Source organism: Aphis gossypii, chromosome X, assembly GCF_020184175.1.
Source record: "Aphis gossypii isolate Hap1 chromosome X, ASM2018417v2, whole genome shotgun sequence".
In the NCBI taxonomy this organism is placed as follows: domain Eukaryota; kingdom Metazoa; phylum Arthropoda; class Insecta; order Hemiptera; family Aphididae; genus Aphis; species Aphis gossypii.
Genome location: NC_065533.1, coordinates 51,755,511 through 51,779,894, shown reverse-complemented (window position 1 = coordinate 51,779,894; position 24,384 = coordinate 51,755,511). Strand labels below are relative to the sequence as shown.

General features: G+C 26.1%; 1 protein-coding gene across 3 annotated transcripts; it reads right to left on the bottom strand.

Moving 5' to 3' along the window:
* LOC114131276 (cytosolic carboxypeptidase Nna1-like) lies at positions 1-24,384 on the bottom strand. Of its 3 annotated transcripts, none has more exons than XR_007606084.1 (16): positions 24,172-24,384; positions 21,565-21,740; positions 20,780-20,941; positions 20,475-20,701; positions 17,741-17,887; positions 17,506-17,644; positions 17,302-17,415; positions 17,126-17,236; positions 14,178-14,347; positions 13,139-13,298; positions 12,825-13,052; positions 12,623-12,714; positions 11,250-11,496; positions 2,857-3,028; positions 1,089-1,143; positions 1-999 (listed from the first exon to the last, which is right to left on the bottom strand). XR_007606084.1 is itself a non-coding variant. In XM_027996454.2 (13 exons), the coding sequence occupies exons 1-13, from the start codon at positions 24,248-24,250 to the stop codon at positions 11,313-11,315; spliced, it is 1,989 nt and encodes a 662-aa protein (XP_027852255.2). In that variant the 5' UTR covers positions 24,251-24,383; the 3' UTR covers positions 10,810-11,312. The 3 variants fall into 3 exon arrangements, 1 of the variants encoding a protein (XP_027852255.2); XR_007606085.1 differs by lacking the exon at positions 24,172-24,384 and adding an exon at positions 23,747-24,115; XM_027996454.2 differs by lacking the exons at positions 1-999; positions 1,089-1,143; positions 2,857-3,028 and having other exon boundaries at positions 10,810-11,496; positions 24,172-24,383.

Sequence of the window (24,384 nt, the reverse complement as noted above, 5' to 3'; positions counted from 1 at the left end):
CAAATTTCGTTATAGAAAAAGAAACAGTAAAGTTGTCGTAGGCAATGTCTTTTGAGTGGTTGTGTGTAAGTCTGCTGTGCTCCTGCACTTGTCTGTTTTAGTGGTGCTCGTGCACTTATATGTTTTGGATGTGCTCGTACACTTCTCGCTATGGAGGGTGCTCATGCACTGATGAGAGGAGACGATTTAGGCCAGGTCCGCCAGAGTCATCGGCGGCCCGATCAAAGGTGTCGGTGTCCCCAAAGAAAATTGTCTTTTTCCCTGGTGAAAGCGACCCTGACCGAACCATCCCCCGTCTCCGGCGGCACATGAAAGAAGTTGCATGTTATAATCCCGTACAGTGTCCTGTACGAGACTAGATAATAGGAATCGTTCCAATCACCAGTGACTTGATTTATTGGGGTTATTTTAGATTTTATTACATGCGTGCGACAACTCGACCGTTATATATTTTATTAAATGAAAATAACGACTTTACAAAAATCATGATATGTAGAATCGAGCATATCATTACAGTATTCTATTCTTGTTGAATGGATAAATATAACCTACTTAATAGATAATATTATAGTCCTTATATTCGAAAAAATGCGCCGAGAAAAAAAATGGACGTTGAACAAGCGCTCGCTGCCGCAGGTGTGGAAACGAAAGAAAAGTGGTTGTGGTTTGTAAAAATGGCTAAGGAAGCCAACCGGTCCTCGGATGTGGTTCATTACATGTGTAAATTGGCCGTGTGCGGGAAGCCCATGTTCAAGGACGAGGAAAAGATGCTGGAAGCGGCGTACAAGCACTTGTTGGACACGATACAGTCGTCCAGGAGGCGACGATCGAGCAAAAGGACGGCATCGCGTCCTGGAAGGCCACGATGGCCCGGGAGTATCGCACGCACGTCGACGTTGACTTGAACTTGTTGTGCGTCAATGCGCAGGACGTGGTCAAAGTGTGGCTAGCGTCCGACTGGAGCCACAAAAAATGCATATGTAGTATTATACATTTTACCTAATTATGAAATAATAAACAAAAGTCTATAATTTGGTTAGGCAAAATAATAATATAGTAAAATAAAATAAAGTTCACAGGGAACATACCCAGATGATACAATGTGTCGGCTATCTTCAGGCAAGACATGGAAATCTGTTCATGCTAAAACAACATATGAACTAAATAAAGTTAAACATTTACTTACAATATTCCTTTAAACGAATTAACAATTCTCTTTTTTGAAAACGATGAAAATATATGTAATAACTTAAATATTAGTCATACAATTCTAAGAATACAAAGTATACCTATTAGATACTTAGGTGTTGCCATGGTTAAAATATACAATATATTTCAACCATGGATGTTACTTTCAATAATCATTTGAGGTGAAATCTACGTATAAATTATTTAATAAATCGCCCGCGCATATCAGTTCATAATTTTTATAAACTGCATTTCATTTTACCACAATACCGCATGAGAATTGTATCTATATTTGTTTTTTTATCAGGCAGTGTTCCAATAAGACATTAGGATCTGGGGTAGCACACTTGAAAATGTAATCAAACCATTTCAGTTACAACAAAATAAAATAATAAGAATTTGTCTGGGTAAACATAGCTTTTTGGGATCAACATTACTCAACTAAGTACAATAAATTAAAAGTGTTATACCATTTAAATTAACTTACAAAAAGTTTGCCATATTATGGGAAGTTAGAAATGTTTTTATTTGTTAATTTATTTTATATCTTATTTTTATTCTCCACACTGTTATTATTTATCAGGTTTTTATACTACTATATTAGATGGTATTTTTTGAACCATGTATGAACCATGAATCTATATCATTGTAATTTTATTGTAACTATTTAACAACAGATTGCAACATAATTAAACAATATGTTAATTAAGTGGTTTTAGGATACAACAAGTAAATGGTCTAGTAATTCATTTAGCATTCTAGGTAGTGATATTCTAAACTAATGAATTAGGTACCACCTACCGAGAATAATTTACATCAGTAATTACTAAATATTAATTAATAATATTGGTTTATAAATTGGTATTAAAAATAAAACGTTCATTAAATTATTAAAATGTATATGCTTGTTAATTAACAATTATTTATATTTTTTTATGCATAAATATGTACCTACTAATATTTTTATTTTCATGCAATTAAAAACTTCTATACTTTTATCCTGATTATTATGCTGGATAGATACCAAAATTATTATATAAAATTAGAAGAAATAATATATCTGTATATATAAAAATTTTGTGTCACGATGTATGTTCGCGATAATCTCCGAAACTACTGGACCGATTTTGATGAAATTTTTTACACCGTGTGTAATTTGGTCCAACTTAAAATATAGGATAGTTTTTTTTTTCAAATTTTTTAATATTTTAAATATTTTAATTAACTTTTTAATAAATGTGTATAATTGCATGGTGTATTTCGGGTATTTAGTTTATTTAGTTTCGGAGATTATCGCGAACATACATCGTGACACGAAATTTTTATATATACAGATAATAAAAATAATATAAAAATAATAATTACTACAATTAGTGATTACTAATTTGTGCAATTTTTTTTTTATATACACCCATTTAAAAGATAAATACCTATATTAACTAGTTATATTTTTTATGTAATTGGTAGGTACCTGCTTTAGAGATTAAAAGTGTAGTAACCATTTTTTATGAAATTGTAAAAAAATCACTCAATAAATTAATAAAATACCGACATTATAAACAATAACACAATACATTTAATATTTGACCATTAACTTTCAAAACTTAAATAATTATAAGCTATTTAATAAGCTACAATTGACACTATTTTTAAAAATAACAAGCTTACTGGAGTTGTTTCACAATGTGTCAAAAGAGGCATTGTTAACTGCTGTTGTTGCTGTGACGGTTTTGGAGGGTTTGGTTGTTGTGGGAGTGGAGGTCCGAGGTTGTTGTTTGAAAGTTTCAACTTTTTCCATATTATAGGTACTGGTTACATTGGTTACAATGACTATTGCTACCTATAAATAAAAAAATAAATAGTTTATTAGTAAGTATTAAAATTAGATTAAATCATCATTATTGTCTTGCATAGAACAATTAATATATTTACCAATTTCTGTACAGACTTTAGGTAAAAAAAATTTAAAAATAAAATAAGGCATATTAAACAATTTTTAAAGTATTGAATTATTTTACTCACCTGTAAATACACTGTAATCACATTTTACTTAATCAACCTAATATATTTGAATCATAGATCTTGGACTATAGCAGTGGTGGATAATCATTTAAAAAACAAATAATTTTAATTCACATAAGACCTTTTTATTATTAAAATACTTATCATTTTTAGATATCTAACGATAAAATTAAAACGAAGATTTTCACGCTATTCGCGTTTACAGATTACTAAGATATTGTGGTGTTTATATTAGTCACGTCATGTGGAGTGACCTAACCTAACCGCATGTATAATGCAACTCTGGTTTTGTTCTACAAATACACTTGCATAGCCTATTATTAATTTCCAAGCTCATTTAGGGATAAATTTCTTAATTAAATTATTAGGATAAAATAATCGCTTTATAATTTTCTTGAAGGTAAGATGTACCTATAAACAATAATTCTTAGTTTATAATTAACTTATATCATATGATAAATACTAATGTGATTTTATTTTAAGTCTATAGCCAATACAACATGTTTTTTTGTTTGATGAACTAACACAAAAGGCAAAAGCATTGTTAATATTGTGTTAACATAGAAAAAATTGAATTTATTTTTGGTTAATAATTGTTTAGCCTATTGAGTAAAAATTAAGTACAATGTACTCTCGATTATCCGCGGAATAGGGTGGATTGGCATCTTCGGATAATTTTCAAAATTAAAATTCAAACTAAAAGTTATAATTATATATTATCTGCATTATTAAAAAAATTAAATCATGTAATTTAAAATAGTATTTCAGTAAAATGATATAAGAGCATGTTTAATTGGTTTCTAACTATTCATATTATAGTACAAGAATATTTAAAATTATATGAATTTTGTATAATTTTTGTATATAGATGATCCCGCGGAAGATTACGAATAATTGAGAGTACACTAAAATTGGTTTTAAATAAGTCACTTACGTCTTCTGCAACAGGAATACAATTTATGAATATTTAATACTAAAAGTAGAAACAAGAATAGTCACATTTTATTTATCGTCATAACAATTTTTGTATAGGAATAAATATTATATTTTTTAAGCCAACAAACTGTATGTTGGAAATAATAAAATAAAATATTACATAATAAATTCATACTTTAAATATTTACCACTGATTAATACTTTAAAAATGAAAAATTGTAAACAATTTAAAAAAATGCTGAGATGTATTATTTCAATTCTTACCAACTATGGTATATAATAAAACCAAAAATAATTATGTAGGTATCTTAATCTTTACTACCAAAAATTTAAGTGTTTAGTCTTCTATTTTTAGTGCCTAAATTATATAACAATAATATTTTGAATCAAACTATAAAATTACAGTGCTCAAACAACACTAACACCTTACCCAATTTGACAAGTGTTTTCTAAAACATATTTTATGCTAAATTTGAAGTGTTTTAAAAAAATTCGTTTTTTGAGTCTAAATTAATATTTTAATTTATTCAAATAGGTATTACTTTGAAAAAAAAAAACATAAATTAATGTTTAATAATCTAAATAAAATCAATAAAAAAAAACTGTTTATGTAGATATGTCCAAATTATAATAACCAAAATTTAATATTCTCGAAAATATTATAATCCATAAATTCAGTATATAAGTGAAGTGACATATTAGGTACTTATTATTTGAATATCTTCAGGTACAATTATATATTATTATTATTCAATTCAATATAATATATTGTGCTTTGAATGCAGTATTTTGACTGGGAGTGCTAAGCGCCCCCAGCAACTCCCTATGAGCGAATATGTAACGAGGACTTGTACAAAATAACTGAAATTACTTCGAAGATTACATTATTTAAATAAAACATACACAATATAATTTATAATCTGGGTTGAAGTTACTGAAATATCTTTACTCAAAAATTTGTACACACAAATACACATACACACACACAACACACAACAAAAAGTCTCAAGATAATAAGTCATTTTGTCGTACACGCCGTGGCTGATTACTTCAACACATGAACATAACTAAAAATGAAACATATATAATTTAAAATACAAGTAACCTATTAAATCGTGATGTTCTATACAGCAACCGTATAGAGTGGTCATCGCTGGGAGCTGAAGAATTCCTTTTTGTATACTCATAACAGGTTAACCTACTTTCCTATGTTGTTCTATATAATATTGTTATAGGCCTACTAATATTTATTGATTTATTGCTAAATTTGGTTACATATTACATAACTGTTTTCTTAATTTTTTAATTGTTTGTGATAACTAGGGATGAGAACTGAGAAGTTATAGGACTTGCATATACATATAGTTCTTTATGTTTGGCTTCATATCGCGTTGATGAAAACATAGATAATGGACCTGACTTTTGAATGATGAGTGGATAATGTACCATGTGATGATGTTTTGGTTTCAATCCTATACCAAATAGTTTTAAGTATAGTTCATGGTGTTCCAAAATTAAACATTTTAGTAAAATAGTATCCTTTAGTCTAGGTAATACATTTTTGAAAAATAATATCAACTATTTTTTTAAGAATAATATATAATGACCAAAACTCAGAATTATTGGGAACTAAATCCCCAATTATAAGTCCAAAGTATCTAGTAAAACATAAGGATTCTGCAGCTGACATTTTTATAATTCCATGTTTCAAATTTTCGGTTGATATCAATGTAGGTCTATTACGAATATCTATAGGACCATAATTGAATGTTTCGATTCTATTGTTTAATATTTCTACAGTAAAGTACTTTAAGTCAAAAACCATGTGTTTTAAAATTAATCCGATATCATACTTGCATACACCCTCTAGTATATCGTGCATAATATCTATACTGTAATTTTCAGTTGCCCTAAAAGAATTTAAATCATTCCAAGTACATTTTTCTTTAATACCTGTTTGAGATACATTGTTAATTAAAACGTCATCGTCATAGTTATTAGAATTTCTTAAACTACCATCATTTTGCAATACCTGTTGTTGACATTCAAATTTTGAACTTTTACAAAATCTACAGGGATATCTAGCAACAAAACTTTCTACAAATCCCAGTATGGAGTGTATACCAAGATTGTCTCCCAAAATCAAACCAATAGAAAAAAAAATTTTAAATGTTTCATTATTTACTATTATGTCTATTCCAACAGTCTCTAAAAAATTTAGTTCTGAGATTAGGTCTTTAAATATTTTCTTATTTCCGTACTGTTTTTCATCATCAGTTTTAAATAAAGAGGCAAGAAATATATGATCTAAGGAAGAAGATAGTTCAGGTGGTAGGCAAGCTAAGGAAATATAAACAGCTCCTAGTTGTTGGTTTCCAGCATGTGAACCAAGTGGATTATTAATACCTAAATCATCAAAATAAAGAAATAAAGGAAAAATAATTTTATTTTCATGAAGTCTTAATTTTTTTTTCCATAGCTGTGATTGTACAAAACTATAAATTTGCTCACCATTATCAGCTAGAAGCTCCTTAGTATATTTTGATACAACATCAAAAAAGTTAGATTGTTCATGACATTATAGACTGGTTATCGGACACTTCAGAATACTCCGATTTCATGAGTTTTTCCTGATAATCTGCTCTGAATATTAGCCTATTGGCTTTCAAAATTAGTCCTTGACATTTGATCGAATGATTTTAACTTTCATCTGGGCAATTTAGATTTTCTTCGGATATACCTTTCTCCTTTATATCATATTTAATAACAAAATTTTCATAAAAAAAAATGGGTTCCATCTCATGTAAATCAAAATACAGATATAATGGCTAATGAAGCAGCCTTATTTCCAACAACCTCTGTCATAAATAAAAAAAATAATAACAAAACAACTGGGATTTAATACCTCACAACATGAAACTGACGGAAAAAAAAATCAAATAATTTAACACTGAGAATATATTATATATTACGAGTAAATTTTTTTAAACATGTAAATTAAATAAAAAAAAATTCTAATTTAAATCTGTAATAATTTGTATGTTATTTAATTTACAGACAAAAAATCTATATTCTATAAAATTAAAATCTGCATTTCTAAAAAAAATAATCATAATTTAAAATAATTAAGGTAAAAATTCACAATTATTTTCTAGAACAGTTTAGAACAATAAAATAAATGTCTAAATACATCTTTTTAGGCCTTAAAATATTATAATACTCATGTAACATATAAATATTATCTAATTATTCAAGACAAAATTATATTTACTATAAATTATATTAATCATATCATATTATTTACAAACATATTTTACAGTGATAAAAAAAAATTATTTGGAAGGGGGACTATAGTTATAAAGAAATGTTAAGCATTCTGTATAATAGTAAAACACGAATGAGATTAAAGCGACTGAAAATTTACCATTTTAGCAACATAAATGATTATAGAATATTTGAAACGATGTTGCCATTTATAAATCAAAATGTTTTAAATTATTATTATTTTTATTATTACGTACAGTTTATTTTATGTACTCCTATTGACATTTTTCTCTATTAATTAATTGATTACGTTATTACTTATTAGACTTCTTTTGAAACGATTACAATGAGTTTCATTTGAAATAAACACTAAGTTCAAATATTCGCAGCAGTGGGCATTAAATTAATACTATAAACTAAAAAGATAAGTAATAAGAAATTCTTTCGTTAAAACTGTTGTGAAAATTAATGCAGCTGGATATTACACTTTATATATACTTAATTCCTGAGCATTTTTTGACATAAATATTACACTTAATCTTATGTTTAGTTTAGAGGTAAAAAAAAAAAATAATAATTTAACCAAAATAATGCAATATTTTTTGATTTTCCCTAGTTATATATTATTTTGATAAGTAAGGATTAAGTAGGTGCATAAATAAAAAAATAAATATAAAAATACACATTCAAACATTTACATTTTGAAAATTTACAAATACCTTCAACATTATACTTCGTTCTTTTCCGATCATAAACTATTAAGTACAATTACTTGTTTGTATAAATAAATAAGCTTCAAGATTTATTATTTGTGATATGATATATTAATAATCTTATATTTTTCCTAAAAAAGAAAAATTAAAGGGTTATTTTTGCTTGTTTGAATTAATGAATTTCTTATATTCTATAATATTCTCGGATTATTATAGAAACTATTTAGTTTAAAAATTAGATTACATAGAAATTTAAAGATATGTGATGGTAATCTAGTTAGATTATTTATTATTATCAACAAGTCATCAATACATTTGCATATGATGATGCAATCGTGATATTTTTAAATTCATACCATATTAGTATTATTATATAATTATTTGAATTAATATTTTTAATAAAATAATATGTTTTTTAAATGGCAACATCGCAAAACTTTTTATTCTCAATCGAGAAGATTTTCTTTTGTACTTTTATATTCTTCTATAAGCCGACAAATTTGCTCAGTCATTTACTAAAGAAGGTATTTTATACTCAATCGTGCGATAGCTTAGTTTATTAGATATTTGTTTAAAATAACTAATGTAAAATATGTATTTATATATGCTTACTTATAATTTAGTCTTAATACATCACTTGAAATGCCAAAAGGTCATTTTTAAATAAAAACCTTTATAATTTACTGCTTTGCAGTTTATTAATCAATCATTAGATAACACACTACCTACTTTAATACTAATATAATATAATTATGAACACAATGAATTTAAAATGAGCTCATTTTTGAAAAAAAAAATGTTAATATGTTTTATTGTTTTACGAATGATAAATTGGTTTCATTAAACACCAGCTATCATAAACAATTATACACACATCACCAAAAAACTTAGTAAAATAATCATAGATCTACGATTACCGAAGTTAAAAATTTTTAACTTAAAAATATTATTTTATTAATGAATTTGAAAAACAGTTTTTATTATTTATCTTAATTACAACATTGCGAGTAGTTACCTACTACGTATCTTTTGTATGCAATATAAAATAAAAAACTTAAAAACACCCGTTAGAAATAAAGGAAATTATTTTGTACCTCTGCACTTTCCTGCTTACAAATTTATAAGACTAAGTATATTTATTTTACTGTAGGTGGTATAGTGTTGAGCAATATCTAGAATTCTAGAATCTAGATGTATAAAAAAGGTCACTTATTTTAGATTTTTATGAATATCTTGATTTAGGAAAACTGGAGTTAGATCCTGAGATATTTTTTTACTTATATTAAACACAAGTTGAGTCTTCGGTGTTGTTTGGTAATATACTCGGATTGGGCTCGCGGTAAAATTTTATGATTTATCTTAATGTTATTATTGATTAAGTAGCCGGATGGTTGTCGACACCGCAATCGCGCTTCAACGGAAAACATTACTGTTGCAATGGTTAAGTTTTGTAAAAGATGTAGGTATCTCTTAAATTTCTTCTACTAATTTAAACTATAAGTTATAACATATTAAAAATATTAACTAGGTATCTATAAAAAGAAAATATAGCAAATATAACTCTTAGGAGAATCTATAGACTCTTGGGAGACTTTCTAGCCAACCTCAAATTGTAACTCCTGATTTGTAACACTAATGGACTTAAACGTTGCCAAAATAAATAAATATAATGGAACCCAACTCATGTATTTGATAAAATACGCCGAGACTTAATTTATGTTGTTTGCGAAATTCGGGACCCAACTCAAGGTTATTCATCTAGATAAATATTTTATATTTTCACCGTAAAAATGTTATAAAAAATTTAATGGACCACGATATTATAATAATTGTATAATTACTATTTAAATAAATATCATTTATCAAACATATTGAAAGTATTGAAAAATAAATAATAATATTATTGAAGCAATTTATTGTTCACCTTTTTTTATTTACATTCTATAATATTTACTTATATTGAGATTAAAAATACTAAACTTTTTAATGGGATAAAAATTGAATGGCAGTAATAGCTCAACAAATGCAGTAATAAATTATGCATATTATACTGTTGACTAATTTGTAAATCATTAATTGAATTTATTATTCGATGAAATGTTGAAACTTAATTAAACTAACATAATTTTCTAGAAAATTGATAAACAGGGTTATATTTTAAAAGGTCGTATACGAACTTTTTCAGTATGTTAATTAATATTTAAATACTTTTAAAAAAAGATAAGAAAAAATTAACGATAATATTTTTTAATAAAAATAAAAACTTTGGTTTTGGATTTTAAAATTTAAATTTAATAAGTAATCTATATTTTGTAACTAGACTTCTGGTATAAAATATATTTTTTTTTAATTTTAAAAGTTTTATAATAGGTTTAATTATTATTTAAATATGAAGTATTAGCTGCAAGTGCCTACAACCAATATCATTAGCATTTAATATTTTAAAATTAAACATTGGTTGGTAATAATTAGTAATTACATTTAAATATCACTTCAACTGAATTATAAAATAGTTATGAATATTAAATATTTCTTTAATATTCAGCATAAATAAATAAATATTTTTAGAAAAAAATTTAAGTTTTAATTTTATGAATTAATGTTTGAAATCTAAACAAGAGGTATTTACTTACCATTTAAACATTTGAAAATTGTACTTATTAATTTTTTTTATTATATTTATTGTTATTATACTTTTAATTTTTTCTAATATAACAATAAATAATGGATAATTATTTTGCAGATATAGACTTTACACCTATATGAAAGTATTATACAATTTTTCAATATACCTCAGGCGAGCCCAACCCATAGCCTTCGAGAGTATTACAATCAGCCCGCGACCATTTTATAAAAATTATAGTTTAAAATAATATTATTTTAATAAGTTTTTAAGAATTACAAATTATCGTATAATTTTCAATTTTAATTATTAAAATTGAATATAGAAAAATGTACAATAAAACGTACATTTTATCTAAATTAACATAAAAAAAAAAATCATGAAATATATAAGGCTAGCAGTATAAATATATAAGTAATACATTTTGAATGTGGCCCACAAGTTAAAAAAGGCTGGGCACGTCTGAAATATCTAAATAATAATTAGAACATTAAATAAATTACCCTGTAAAGTTAAAGATTAGAACATTGAGAGCTTTACAAGTAATTACAACATCCAAACAGCTATTATGGCGTAATAATTTTCGTACTACAATCTTTTGATTTTCTTTTTTTTTTTCGTGATTTTCGTTTCGGCACAACTGGTGTACTGGGAGGTACAATAATTGATAGTTGTGTCAAAGATGTGACATCTTCTTCAAAACTCAACTTGTCAACAATTTCTTCACATACACTCGTTGAGCTCTCGTCACTTTAACAAACAAACGTAAACGGGTTTTAATATAAGATAGTAAAATTAGCAATAAAAAAAAAAAACAAGAATTTTGAAAATTATTATTAATATTTGTATGTAAATAATTTATAAGGTATTAAGTCTAAGTACTATAGCTACGCTACATATAAAATAAATATGTACTTTAATTCGAATATATCTATATTCTATATAAATTGTATAAACATAGCTAAAAGTTAAAGTATAAGTATATAATACAAAATAATATTACCTATTATTTGCCTATTTATTACTTATTTAGTTAAATTACCCACTAGACATTTTAACAAATTTTTAAAAACAATTTAAGTGAATAATCAAAAAACTTATTAAATGAATGGGAAATTATTTAACCATAATATTGGGTACTTTGGGGGTTAAGCAATGTGAAAACAGTTCGGCCCCCATGTGGTGATTACAGGGAAAAAAAATATTGGGTACAATAAATTGTCTTTATTGATACACGAAATATTTTAAATTCCATGTGTTTTATTATCTACTATAATAATGATAAATCTATTCTTTGCATTATTTTTCTGGCCAACTAAATTTAGAATAATAATATAGACAGAAATAATTGATTAGTGAATGATTCACTTGTTGTACTTAATTTATTATTGGCTTAAAATTAGAAACAATATTTTCAATTGTCTAATAATATATTAAATTTATACTGCAACTTGAATTTTTAAACAATCGATTAAATACTTGATAATATGACTGTATAGTATATTATACATCGACGATATATACGAGTATACATGAATCGCGGACGTTTCACCTCCATCGTTTCGTTCCCGTCAAAAACACCAGTCGAAACGTCCCCGGAAATTATTATAAGATAGGACGTTTCGTCCCGGAAAATTATTAGCCATAGGACGTTTGGTCCTCGGCATATTACAAAATGTACAAATATATTTAATGAATAATGGTACAATACATTAAGTCATCACAAAATGGCGTAAAAATGAATAAATTAAAAAAAAATTTTAATACTATATTAATGTTAAGATTAATTATATATGTATATATATTTAGGTCAACTGACTTATGATTTTTAAACAGTATAAAATGTCATTATCGTCATTATATTCATAGTTATTACCTCGAGTAATCTGATATATCAATATTTTTCGGTTGTTCCGCATTTGAGCCCTGTTCCATTAATCGGCTACATATTTTCAATTTCATTTTTTCCTAAAAATGAAAAAAATTCTCATAATAATAATTATTATAGTTGTTATTAAATAAATATTTGATAACTACAAAATATAATGTATTAAAAAATAAACATCCTAGTCACAAACATTTCGAGGATCCTCGTTATAGTAGTCCAACAAGGTTTCACAAAACGTTTGTCCAATATCTTCAAAGTCTTTGATGGTGAGATGAGTATTCGCCCGAGAACCAAGAGATGAACCACAAAATGACGCTTCCATTGTGTAGCTGTTTTCGACACCCATCAGCCAAACGACTACACGAGCCGTGTTTTCCTTAGAACGCTGAATGTTGAAATTGCAATCTTCGAATGAAAACTGTGACGCGGACAATGTGTACATAACACAATAAATTATATTAGTTTTCTTATTTTTTTCGATGAAATAAATAACTATGGTTATACTTTTTCTGGAGCGTTTTTGTGTAATAAAAGAGGGAATATTTGCTCTTGCAGTTTTCTCCCTTCGTGGCCTTTCCCTTCACAACCATACATGAAAATGTTTGACTTCCTCGAATGTGCATGTAAATCGCAAAACATCACTACTTGACGTTCTTCAATTAATCTTAAAATAAAATATAACATTCATACCACATTATATATTATATTTAATGACTAATATCATATAATATTATATAAGGGTTAAATTATTAAATTGTTTAGTAAAAAATCTTGAATAATTTATTATATAATAATGAAACTTAAGTTTTTAAAAGCTTACTATTTTGAGAAAATAACTGTACAAAATATATAAGTTTTATTATCTATATTTAATAATCACTAAAATGTATTTATATACAATACTTTACAGAGAACTATTATAGTAAAAAAAAAGTGAGCAAGTGGGTATACCACTCAACTATGTTAAAGATGAATATGTTAAATATGACTCATTGTAATGTGTGTGTTATAATTAAATTAAATAATTTTAATACTAAATACAGTATACGAAAAAAAATTTCTGAGCTGCAATTGTCTGTCAGCCTAGGTGACTATAAATATATTTCGCATATTTTTAATATAGTGATTTAAGTTATTGATCTAACTTTTGATACCACGGTAGGATGACATAATTAAAAAAAAAAAAATTATAATATATTATGTTATTAATATTTAATTATTATAATAATATTATTTTATTTTTGAGTCAATACACCGTAAAACTGAGTGAATAAATTCGTGGTATAAATAAGTAATATCTTAAAATTAATTTACTTATTTTGTAAATACCTATATTTCAGGTAGGTATCTATCATAATTCATAAAAATAAACTGATGCAGAGAAAAATGTGTCTTTTTAAAATATTTAAAAGTAGAATTGAAAGTTATAACTTATAAGTTAAATAGGTATTCAAATTTAAAATAATCACTCTGTGAGAATAGAAATATGAATTAAAAGTAAGTATATAAATACATTGTAAAATTATACATAAACAATAAGTACCTTCGAAGCATAAGCTTTGTATGCCAAATAACCGGATGGGCATCACGAATAACGCTACGATATTGTCGATTTAAGTCTCGTCCATTTAAAGAACATCTACTATTACCAACAACTACGCCATCGGGATTCAACATTGGTATCAATTTGAAAATAAAACGATTCCGTAATTCCTAAAATATATTGTAATGTTTTAGACTATTGTCCTATAAGTATAATGGTTAAGTTAGTAAAGTCCTTTACCCTTTAACCAGATATAAATGAAGAAGTAAGCAAAATTAATATTTTGTTTAAAATAGGTATTTATAGCCTGTAGGTAATAGGTATTGAATAAAAGTTATCTAATGATTAAGTCGTTGTAACTCTTTGATCACACTTGAATTTCCACAGAAAATTCATCACAAGGCACAGACCTTAAAGCTAATGTGATTGAACTCAAAATTACATGAAATATAATATCAATTAATTTAATTAACTAAGATGATTGCGTTCTGACTTAAACACTGGCACAAGTTATCAGTTAATGAAAATCTTTTAATCATACTTCTAATACACAATTAAATATTGGTAAATTGCAAGTAACAATTACGGTAATCAGTTACTTAATTAGTTACAAGTACCTATTTACCTAATTATTTTTGTTGATTTTTTCAAGAAAATAATGACAGTATTGAATACTTATATATATGAGGAATTAATAAAAAACATGTATTATGTACATTAAATAAACCAAGTTTAAAAGTACTAACATTATAATTTATATATTTATTTATGTTTTATTATAAAATAATACAAAATGTAATAAATAATAATGAAGTAATATCTGTATCGTTGAGCATAAAACTTAAATTAATAAAATATTTTTTAACACCAAAAAATAGCAAGCTATAATATATTATTATAATTATATTGAGCATTAACACAAAATATGGTTAACAATATAACATGGTACACAAACAGTAATTTATACAACAAAATTACAAAATTAATTTATCATGTTATTAAATGATTAAATTTGACAACGTTGGAAAAAAATTAAAAATTATGCTCATTGCTCAATTGTAATACAATAAAAATGATGCTCTGATAAGGACAGTGCTCAATCATTTTTTACCGAAAAATAGTAAAAATATATCATCAACCAAATGAAATATACCATTTTGAATATTAATATAATAATACCATAAGTAGTAATTTTAACTTGTCACAGGAAAACATTATGTTTCGCCCGTGTTTTGGGTCATTGAAAAATCCATTAGCGGTGAAGTGCCCGTATTTTTTTCCAACTTATTTAAATAAAGGGGCGGGACCCGGTTCGCCCAAAAATGACCCTCACCGTTTCGTCTAAATTTTGTTTTTATATGATTCCCGTTTCGCCCAGGGTAGTTGAGATCGATTTAAAATTAAGTTGGTAATGATTATAATATTTGAGTATCATTTAACGTTATCCAAAAAAACACCACGAGGAGGAGATATTCTTTGTTTTCTAAATTTTTTTTTTCGCAAAAGTGGTAGGTACATTTAACAAATTTAAAATTTAGTCCACAATACTTATAAAAACATTACTAAAAAATCAAATTTACCTTATAATAAAAATTTATACATATAATAAAATTGATTTTAATCGTTTAAAATATATTTATTAATACCTACACTTTATAGTTGATTTTTAAAATTATAACACATGCTTTTAATGAATTCATAGCGAATAATTATCGGTATCTCGTTACTTGTTTCTAATTGTGTACTAGCCTTTAAATTATGTTTACATTTTTTGATGTCTAGTATTTCAACGCATTTATGTATATATCTGTTTGGACTAAATTTCTCAAAATTTCCCTTTATAGATGTTGATCGATTTCAATTCGATAACGACTGGATTTCTTATATGTTATCTGCTATCGATTTTACATATTATTATTTATAAACGATATTTATTTTGACTTAATTTTCCTAAATCAATTACCCGTATACCCGTAATTTTATTACTATAAGTTTTATAACGTTTCTTAAAATAGAATATTTGACTGAACTATTGCCAACTTAATTTTAAATTGATCTAAGCTACTCTGGGCAAAACGGGAATCATATAAAAACAAAATTTGGGCGAAACGGGCTACGCCCAAATAAAGAAGTTCATTTTATAAATTGTGTTTTATTATAAATAATAATAGTGTTATCAATAATACATTATAATAAACTATAATATAATATAGTATTATAAATAATAGGATTTTATTATTTTCGACCTATCCGAAATCTATAAGCTATAGTCAAAGTGATCACGATCATCAGGTTGAGAATCGCTATTTTATTCTATTTACCTATCCATCTGTTATTTAGTCTTTATTCTTTTCTTTTAAATTTATTTGCTTATTTGCATAGCCGATTACATTGCCTCTTTTTATAAAGTGACCGAACTTTCTCAATTAATACAATTATTCTTTATTGTATTTATAATTGGTGCTACTTATCTTATACTACTTCTAAAAAATAATTTTTTATTATATTCTTCCAAGTCACTCAACACTTCTTTCTTAGCATTTTAATCTTACTACACTCACTCTCTGTTCTGTTATATTGTATACTGGTCACATTATTCATTGTTCCATAAAATATTACTGAGCTCACAGCAAATCTACCCATTGAATTTTATGATGGATTCTAGCACACCCCTATTTTTATGCTAGTCTTCCAATCATCCACATATACTCTTCTTTTCACTCTCATCATTATCACTTCACACACGTCTTCTATAATTACTTTCACGTGTATTATTCATGATCTTTTCCTTCTGAACATCCATTTTACAATTATTATACATATACGTTATACACACACACACACACACCACACACACACACACACACACACACACACACACACACACACATATATACATATTTATAGATAGATAAATAGTTAATGAATAATCTAAAAAGAAAATGTACCTTTGCTTGTAATGAATCACCAGTTAAAAAATCAATAAATCCTTTCATCATCCAAGAAGATGGCGTTTCGGATGGATGGACACGCGCTGTTAAAACAATCACTTTTTTTTGCTATAACACATTAAAATCATATACATGAATAAAAAAACACTGATACAGAAATAATTAGAATATACTTTTGGATCTTCTTCTTGACATGGCTCCGTTACAGTTAAGTAATGCACATTATTGCCAGCTAATGTTCGGCACAGAACTCTAAGCTTTGTAAACACCGCTTTAACTGGGTCGTCCTAAAAATACCATTTACGTGTTTAATTTTGTCTATTAAAATAAAAATAATTGTATGATAGTAAATGCCATGTTGACTATTAAGGCATCACCTTGAGCTTTATCAGATAGTCTTGTAGATCTGTATATGTGTATGGATAGTTGTAGGCTAGATATACAGTATCCATATCGTGCGGGAACTCTAAGAGAAACGAAAAGATGTAACGCGGGTTATCTTCGCTGTCACCGTTTCTGGAAATACCAAAAACAATCATAAAATAATACTAAAAGTATCGAAGTGCTTTTGAAAAACGTAAATAACTAATAAATATTTAACAATAAATTTACGGTGCATCGTTTTTGTAATATGCGATGCTTTCCCCACAACGTCTCCAGCCCACGTTTTTCTGACTTGCGTCTTTAGTAGAGTATAACAACGGTTTCATACCAGCAGTGAAAAGACTTTCAGATTTATACATATTGACAATTGAAAATCTAAAATAAACAATAAGTACTCTTATTTGCAACATTACTCGTTTATAATACATAGTACATATTTGCATGTAGTAATGTAGTATATATTATAATACAAAGAGTGCTCACCTAAGAAAATCGGAGAACAAATACCCTAAGTAAATATATGGTGAAAAAATCTATGGAAAATTATATGTCTAGTGAATATTTCCTGATGGGAAAGTTTAATAAAAGTACAAGTTATTTAAATAAGAGTTATATTTTAAATATAATATCATATTATATCTATACATGTACTCTATGTTAGGTTAGATACTCATGTAATCTATACAAGTAATGTATTTACTATTTTAACAACTACGATGAGTACCTACCACAGAGTAATAATATTATATGGTACCTACCTACCCCATGTATACTATATAGCATTATAGCTATAAATTATAACTTAAAGTTTTATGTTCTAATTTTTCAACAAATAAATAAAAGAATAGACGAACAATAATAGTAATGTAAAAATATTTATTTGATCATAATTTATAGTTATTAGTAATATTACATTATGTACAGTAGTATTTCCAAACCTTTGAGTGGGGGGGGGGGGGTAGTGTAAATATTGCTGAGAAGGCGCAAGCAATCATTATGAAGTAAAATTGTATTTATTATATTATATTATTTTTATTTTAAAATCTAGGGAATAAATGAAAAATTATTATAGGAAGGAGGAGGACAACTAGAGAGGTTAGGAACTACTGATGTACAGTAAGGTATTTTGGATTTTTTTTTTATAGAGTGTCCTGACGACTGACAATATATTTTCTCCTACATAAATATTATCATAGATTTAATAGTTACTATGCCGTTTATAAAATGTGTTAGGTATTGTGGTATTGAAAATAATAGGTTTGTATCCATCGACTTATTTATCTATTATCAGGCAGTGAATAGAATAATACTTCATTGAATTTTTAAAACTATATTAAAATATTTGTCAATAATATATTATATTATGCATACAATATACATATATAATATAAATGTTGTGCTTTCATATAATAAAATTATAATAATAAAAAAATTTAAACGTTTAATATGGTTTATTATGTATTATATAATAATATAATATGATTTCTATAATTTTTGTTAGGTACAATATAGCCAATATAGACGTTCAGAAGAAAGCTGTGAACAAGTTCTTGATTTAGATACCGTAATATAGGTACCCAAAATGGTGCCAATTTCTTAAGTGATATTTTATAACGAAGCGTTTGGTATTTTAAATTTACAACATTATTATAATAGAACTACCGCAACATTGTGTGCCGAACACGCAAAATACTTAGGTAGTTGAGTAAAGTAAGAAGTTTGATTTGGTAAAAAGACAATCCGATCATTATCATTATAATTTAATAAAAAAGGAGAATATATCATTTAGGTTGAACTACTTAATTTAAGAACGTACAAAACAAAATAATACCACATGAGTTAAATCAGTATCGAGTACATACTTATTTATTATGCCTTAGCAATTATGACATTTTTATTTTATTGAATTATCGAAAAAAAATACCTGTAATTATTTTATTTTTTTTCGCAAGAGACTTCAATAAAAAATTTCTAAATTCTAAATTACTTGAATTTTCATCTTTTCAAAAAAATAATAAAATGGCATAATGACATTGTCACCATGATTGGATTATATCTAATGCTAATTAAAACTATTTGGACTGTTCAACCCTTTTCTTTTCAAAGGTTTAGTCCCAGATCTTCATTTCTCTAATAACTACTCAAATGACAAACTAATTTGTCGGATAAAAGATTTTTTATAAAGCAAACTTTATTTATAATGATAACAATCAACTTACACTTCTTTATAAATTGCCCTTCAGAAAAAGCTTAACTTTTAATATATATTGGGTATCATAATCAAAAAAAAATTATTTGCATGAACATGAGATTATTAAATATATTTTGTTGAAAATTTATATTTGTTTTAAAATAATTCATTTTACTATATACTTTCCGTTTCTATTGAAGTTTAAATTTGTTTTACTGCGCTGTTTCGTACGTATAAATATGAGTGTATCTTTTTTTTGTTAATTTTTTTTAAAACATCAATATAGTTTTTTATAAAACACATAAACATAATTTTGTGTCCATTAAAAAAAGTGATTCTCTTCCTATGTGACTATGTATTGTTAATACCATGAAATTCTTAATCTATTTTACGTATTTTTTTGAAATATTATGAACTTTCCATGTACATATTAAAATATAATAACTAATAAATTAATAATATTTATATTCAAAACATAATTTATAAAGAAAGATACAATAAAATATTAATTGAAATATTTACTAGGCACCTACCCAATATTTTAAGAAGAAATATTAATGCCACCAAAATTAAATTACAAAAAAATTATCTCAATACTAGGTTATTGTATATTAATTTTATTGACATATTATATGACATGTATCAAACAATATAGTTGTACAAATCCAGTTATAACATAAATATCTACTTATTTTTAAATTATATATATATATAATTTATAGTTTTAATTATGTAGTTGTCTTAAAGATTTTAATGAAATATTGTACTTACCTATATTTAATGTTTTTTTTTGTATTTTCTATTCGAAAATAGAACCATTGAGTGTGTCGATTTGTATACATATCTGATCTTAGTGATAACTCATAATATGTACTCGTTATTTTAACTACTTTGGCTAGGTTACCAGATTCAAAACGTGATTCAAAAATCAAATCAGAAGGATCTTGACTACTATGTGCTAGAGAACACGCACTACCACCAACGGCTGAACGACAAAACTGTAAATTATAAAAGATCAACCATTGAACTTGTATTGGCAAAAAAAAGTTATGTTAGGTGTAATAACTAATACTTACATAATTTACGCTACTGATAGGGTAATATTTAAATATTACTTCTCCTGAATCTTCGCCTACTTGTTTTGGTTGTATTTCTTTGCCTGTAAATTTGTATAGAGGCTCTTTTTCTGAATAAGATGCCAATGTCGGGTGAATGTGAACAACGGGATCGTCTAGGACCTAAACAGGTTGTATTAAGTTAAATGTTTGACATTGCTTCAAATTAAATAAATTATTAAGGAACTATAATAAATATGAGGAATTCGGATATTCATTAAAAATGTAGGCATATAATATATTACATAATACATATATTATTAAAAAGTAGAATTTTTTACCTAATTTTGTAATTTTCAAACTTAGAATTTTACAAATATCAAATCAACATAAATATAATACAAGCAAAATTAAATGACATTAGAATGAAGTACAAATCATTTTATAAAAAATTCAAAAATTCATGCGCACACTAAATATGTAAATATTTACTCATTATAATTGTATGTATATGTATCTATTAAACAACCAAGTGACATAAAAATGTATACTTTAAATTAGTTTATTTTAAGTAAGTAATGATAAAAATCTTACATGAAAAACAATAAATAGGTCAATAATAAAAAGGAGCAACATAGATAGTTAAAATGGAAAATTTGTTAAAGGTTGCCTACGTAACTATGTTAGTTGAGATTTTGAAAATGTAAATTGATAAATGCGATTGTGGTAATTGAGCTCGCAGGATTATAATATAGGTACTTAATAAGAATTAAATTCATAATAAATTTTATTGTTATATATCTCACTTGACATTCCATTGGCCATCTTGCAGCTTGGTAAGGACAATCTACTTCTTTCATTAACGGAAAAACTTCTTTAACGTCTCGTAATTTAGAATCTAACTGCCTTGTGTCGCCGTCCGCGTTTATATCAATTTGACTGTTTCTTAACGTACGATTCAATAAATTGTTTAAAAACGATCCTTTAAATTAAAAATCCACGTGTATAAAAAAACAAAATATAACAATTGTATTGTATATACATTTTTATTTAAATGTTATTTCATCTATTATGCTTTTCAGAATTAAAATAAATAAAATAATAAATAAAAATAATATAATAAATATAATAAGTCTTTATATATTGACATAAATTATTAAAAAAAAATAATGAGTAATAAGCAATAATAATTATTAATTTATAAAAATAGTAATAAAATGTTATTTTATGTAACAAATCCAATATTATTTTATATTTATCTTATTTATATATCTAGTCAACATTTATAATACCTTAGGTAGGCAGTGCATCTGTATCCAATAAATATTAGCTTATAACATATTACATAATATACCTACGCTGCATATAAATTGTGTTTAAAATTGTTATAAGCTCACATAGAAAAATATTTTATACAACTACTAAAATTTCAAAACTTTATCAAACGGCGTATGCATCCTCTTATCACTGCAGTATTATACTGAAAAGTAAATGTTCAATGACATATTTTGAGACATCAGAATTCGTTAAATATACTGCGTGTAACTGTTATTATAATATATTATTATGTATTTATTATTATTACTCAACGTGACATAATACATAAGAAACTCGGAATAATAATAATATATAGGTATAGGTACTTAAAGTGGTTATAAGTTTATTCGTAAATTGATTTCATTTTAATACTGAAATATGAATATTAAAACAATGGCATTTTGGCATGTAACACGAGCCATTAATCAAAAACATAACATATTGTACACGATGATAGCGTCATATCTATTATATAAATTGATTGAGTTTGAGAAGATACTGCACAACATTTTATCGTGTGATGTCACGAACTCAAAAAACAAATAATACGCTAGTATAATATATACCTATTTCGGTATAGGCGCATATTATATAACGAAATTAGGGTTACATTTTTATTATACACGGCGTCGTTTGTTAACGACTTATTAATAGTTTGAAATATGCAAATTAGATGTAATATAAATACCATATTACCAGCAAGTCTGGCAAGATAGCTATTGCAGTCACCTAACGAAATATAACAATGAGTATTGTAGTGTAAAATTACCTATTCCTTGTAGAATACAATATATTGTTATAAACATTATAATATTATATAAAATACTGTATAAGTAATATGTTTGTAAGTTACAACTCATTTGCGTACATTTACTTTTTTTTACAAATCATTTGCGCACAATTTTCAATAGAAACCTTTTTTTCGGAGAACTTTAATCACGCATAGAGTGTATATAACATGCGTACCTCTACAAATTTTAAAATTCGTCATTACTGATTGTGAAACATTATTATACTCAAACAACATTTTCTTTTACCCTTTATAAGGCTTAAGACTTTTGGTTCATAACCTAACCTTTTAGATTGATCGACAATTTGTTCACTATTATTATTTACAATAACACGAGAATTAGGTATAACATTTATTAGTACATCGAAAATTAAAATATCCATTTTTAAATATTGCCTGTATTTTCAAAATTTGTAATTATTTAATAAACAAATTAAATAAGCAGTGTCCATTGTTAATATGTCACAATCAGAAACTAAACTAAAGTGTATAAGATAGGTATTTGTTATAACTTATAAGGACTAATAACTAATAAGGTTAGTCAATTATCGATGGAAACGTTTAATAAAAATAGCATAAAAAATATAACAATAAAGATTAAAGCTTATCCCAACTCCCACACGGCTCATGTACTCGGGCAAGCATGGTAATTGCGATTATTACATTAGGTACTGATAAGAAATCACGATTGAAAATAAAAGTTATACTTTAAGAGTATACAGACCCTATACACCCAAAATTGTATCTACAAGCTGGTTTTCATTGTTCACAATTTTGTGTGCAAATGAGTTGTCGTAAATTTAAAAAAATATATTATTATGTGCGCAAATGAGTCTAAACCATGTAAGTGAGAGTCACACAAACACAATGTAGGTACCTACCAAGTGCCCAATGTACTGCCGAGGATCATTTAAATGTCGAATCATTATTGTTTACGTAAAACAAGTTAGAGAACATGTATTTTTTTTCAAATTGTTATTTTGGCATATTAAATTTAACTCATCTAAATACGCATTGATTACGCACTATAATAAAGTACGTTTGTATACGACGAGCATGCCTGCGATGTAACGAAAATACGACTTAATAATAATCTAAGTTACTCGAATATTTCAAAAAAAAAAAAAAAAAAATGTTTTATGAGACGATAAAATTATTATAATAATATAATATACTATCGTCAGTTCTCATCGATCGTACTGCAGACGCGCGTGTGCTCGGAAACATTATTATCATCATTGTCAACACGATATAATATAATATTATTATTACCGAAAAAAAAAAATAATAATAATAATGATTGTACCTTTCGTACAAATCGGGAATAGCGACGCTTGCAAGTCTCTGACCTGTGCCATGTTAACGTCCGCGCTGGCCCCATCCATGGTTTAAACTCGCGGCACACCGCGTTTTCACCAACATTCGTCCGGTTACTACGGTGACACCGGCATAGACTGTGACCAATCGATAATATTCTTATTATATTATGCCGCTGCGTTTGCAATTCGGCATGAGCAGT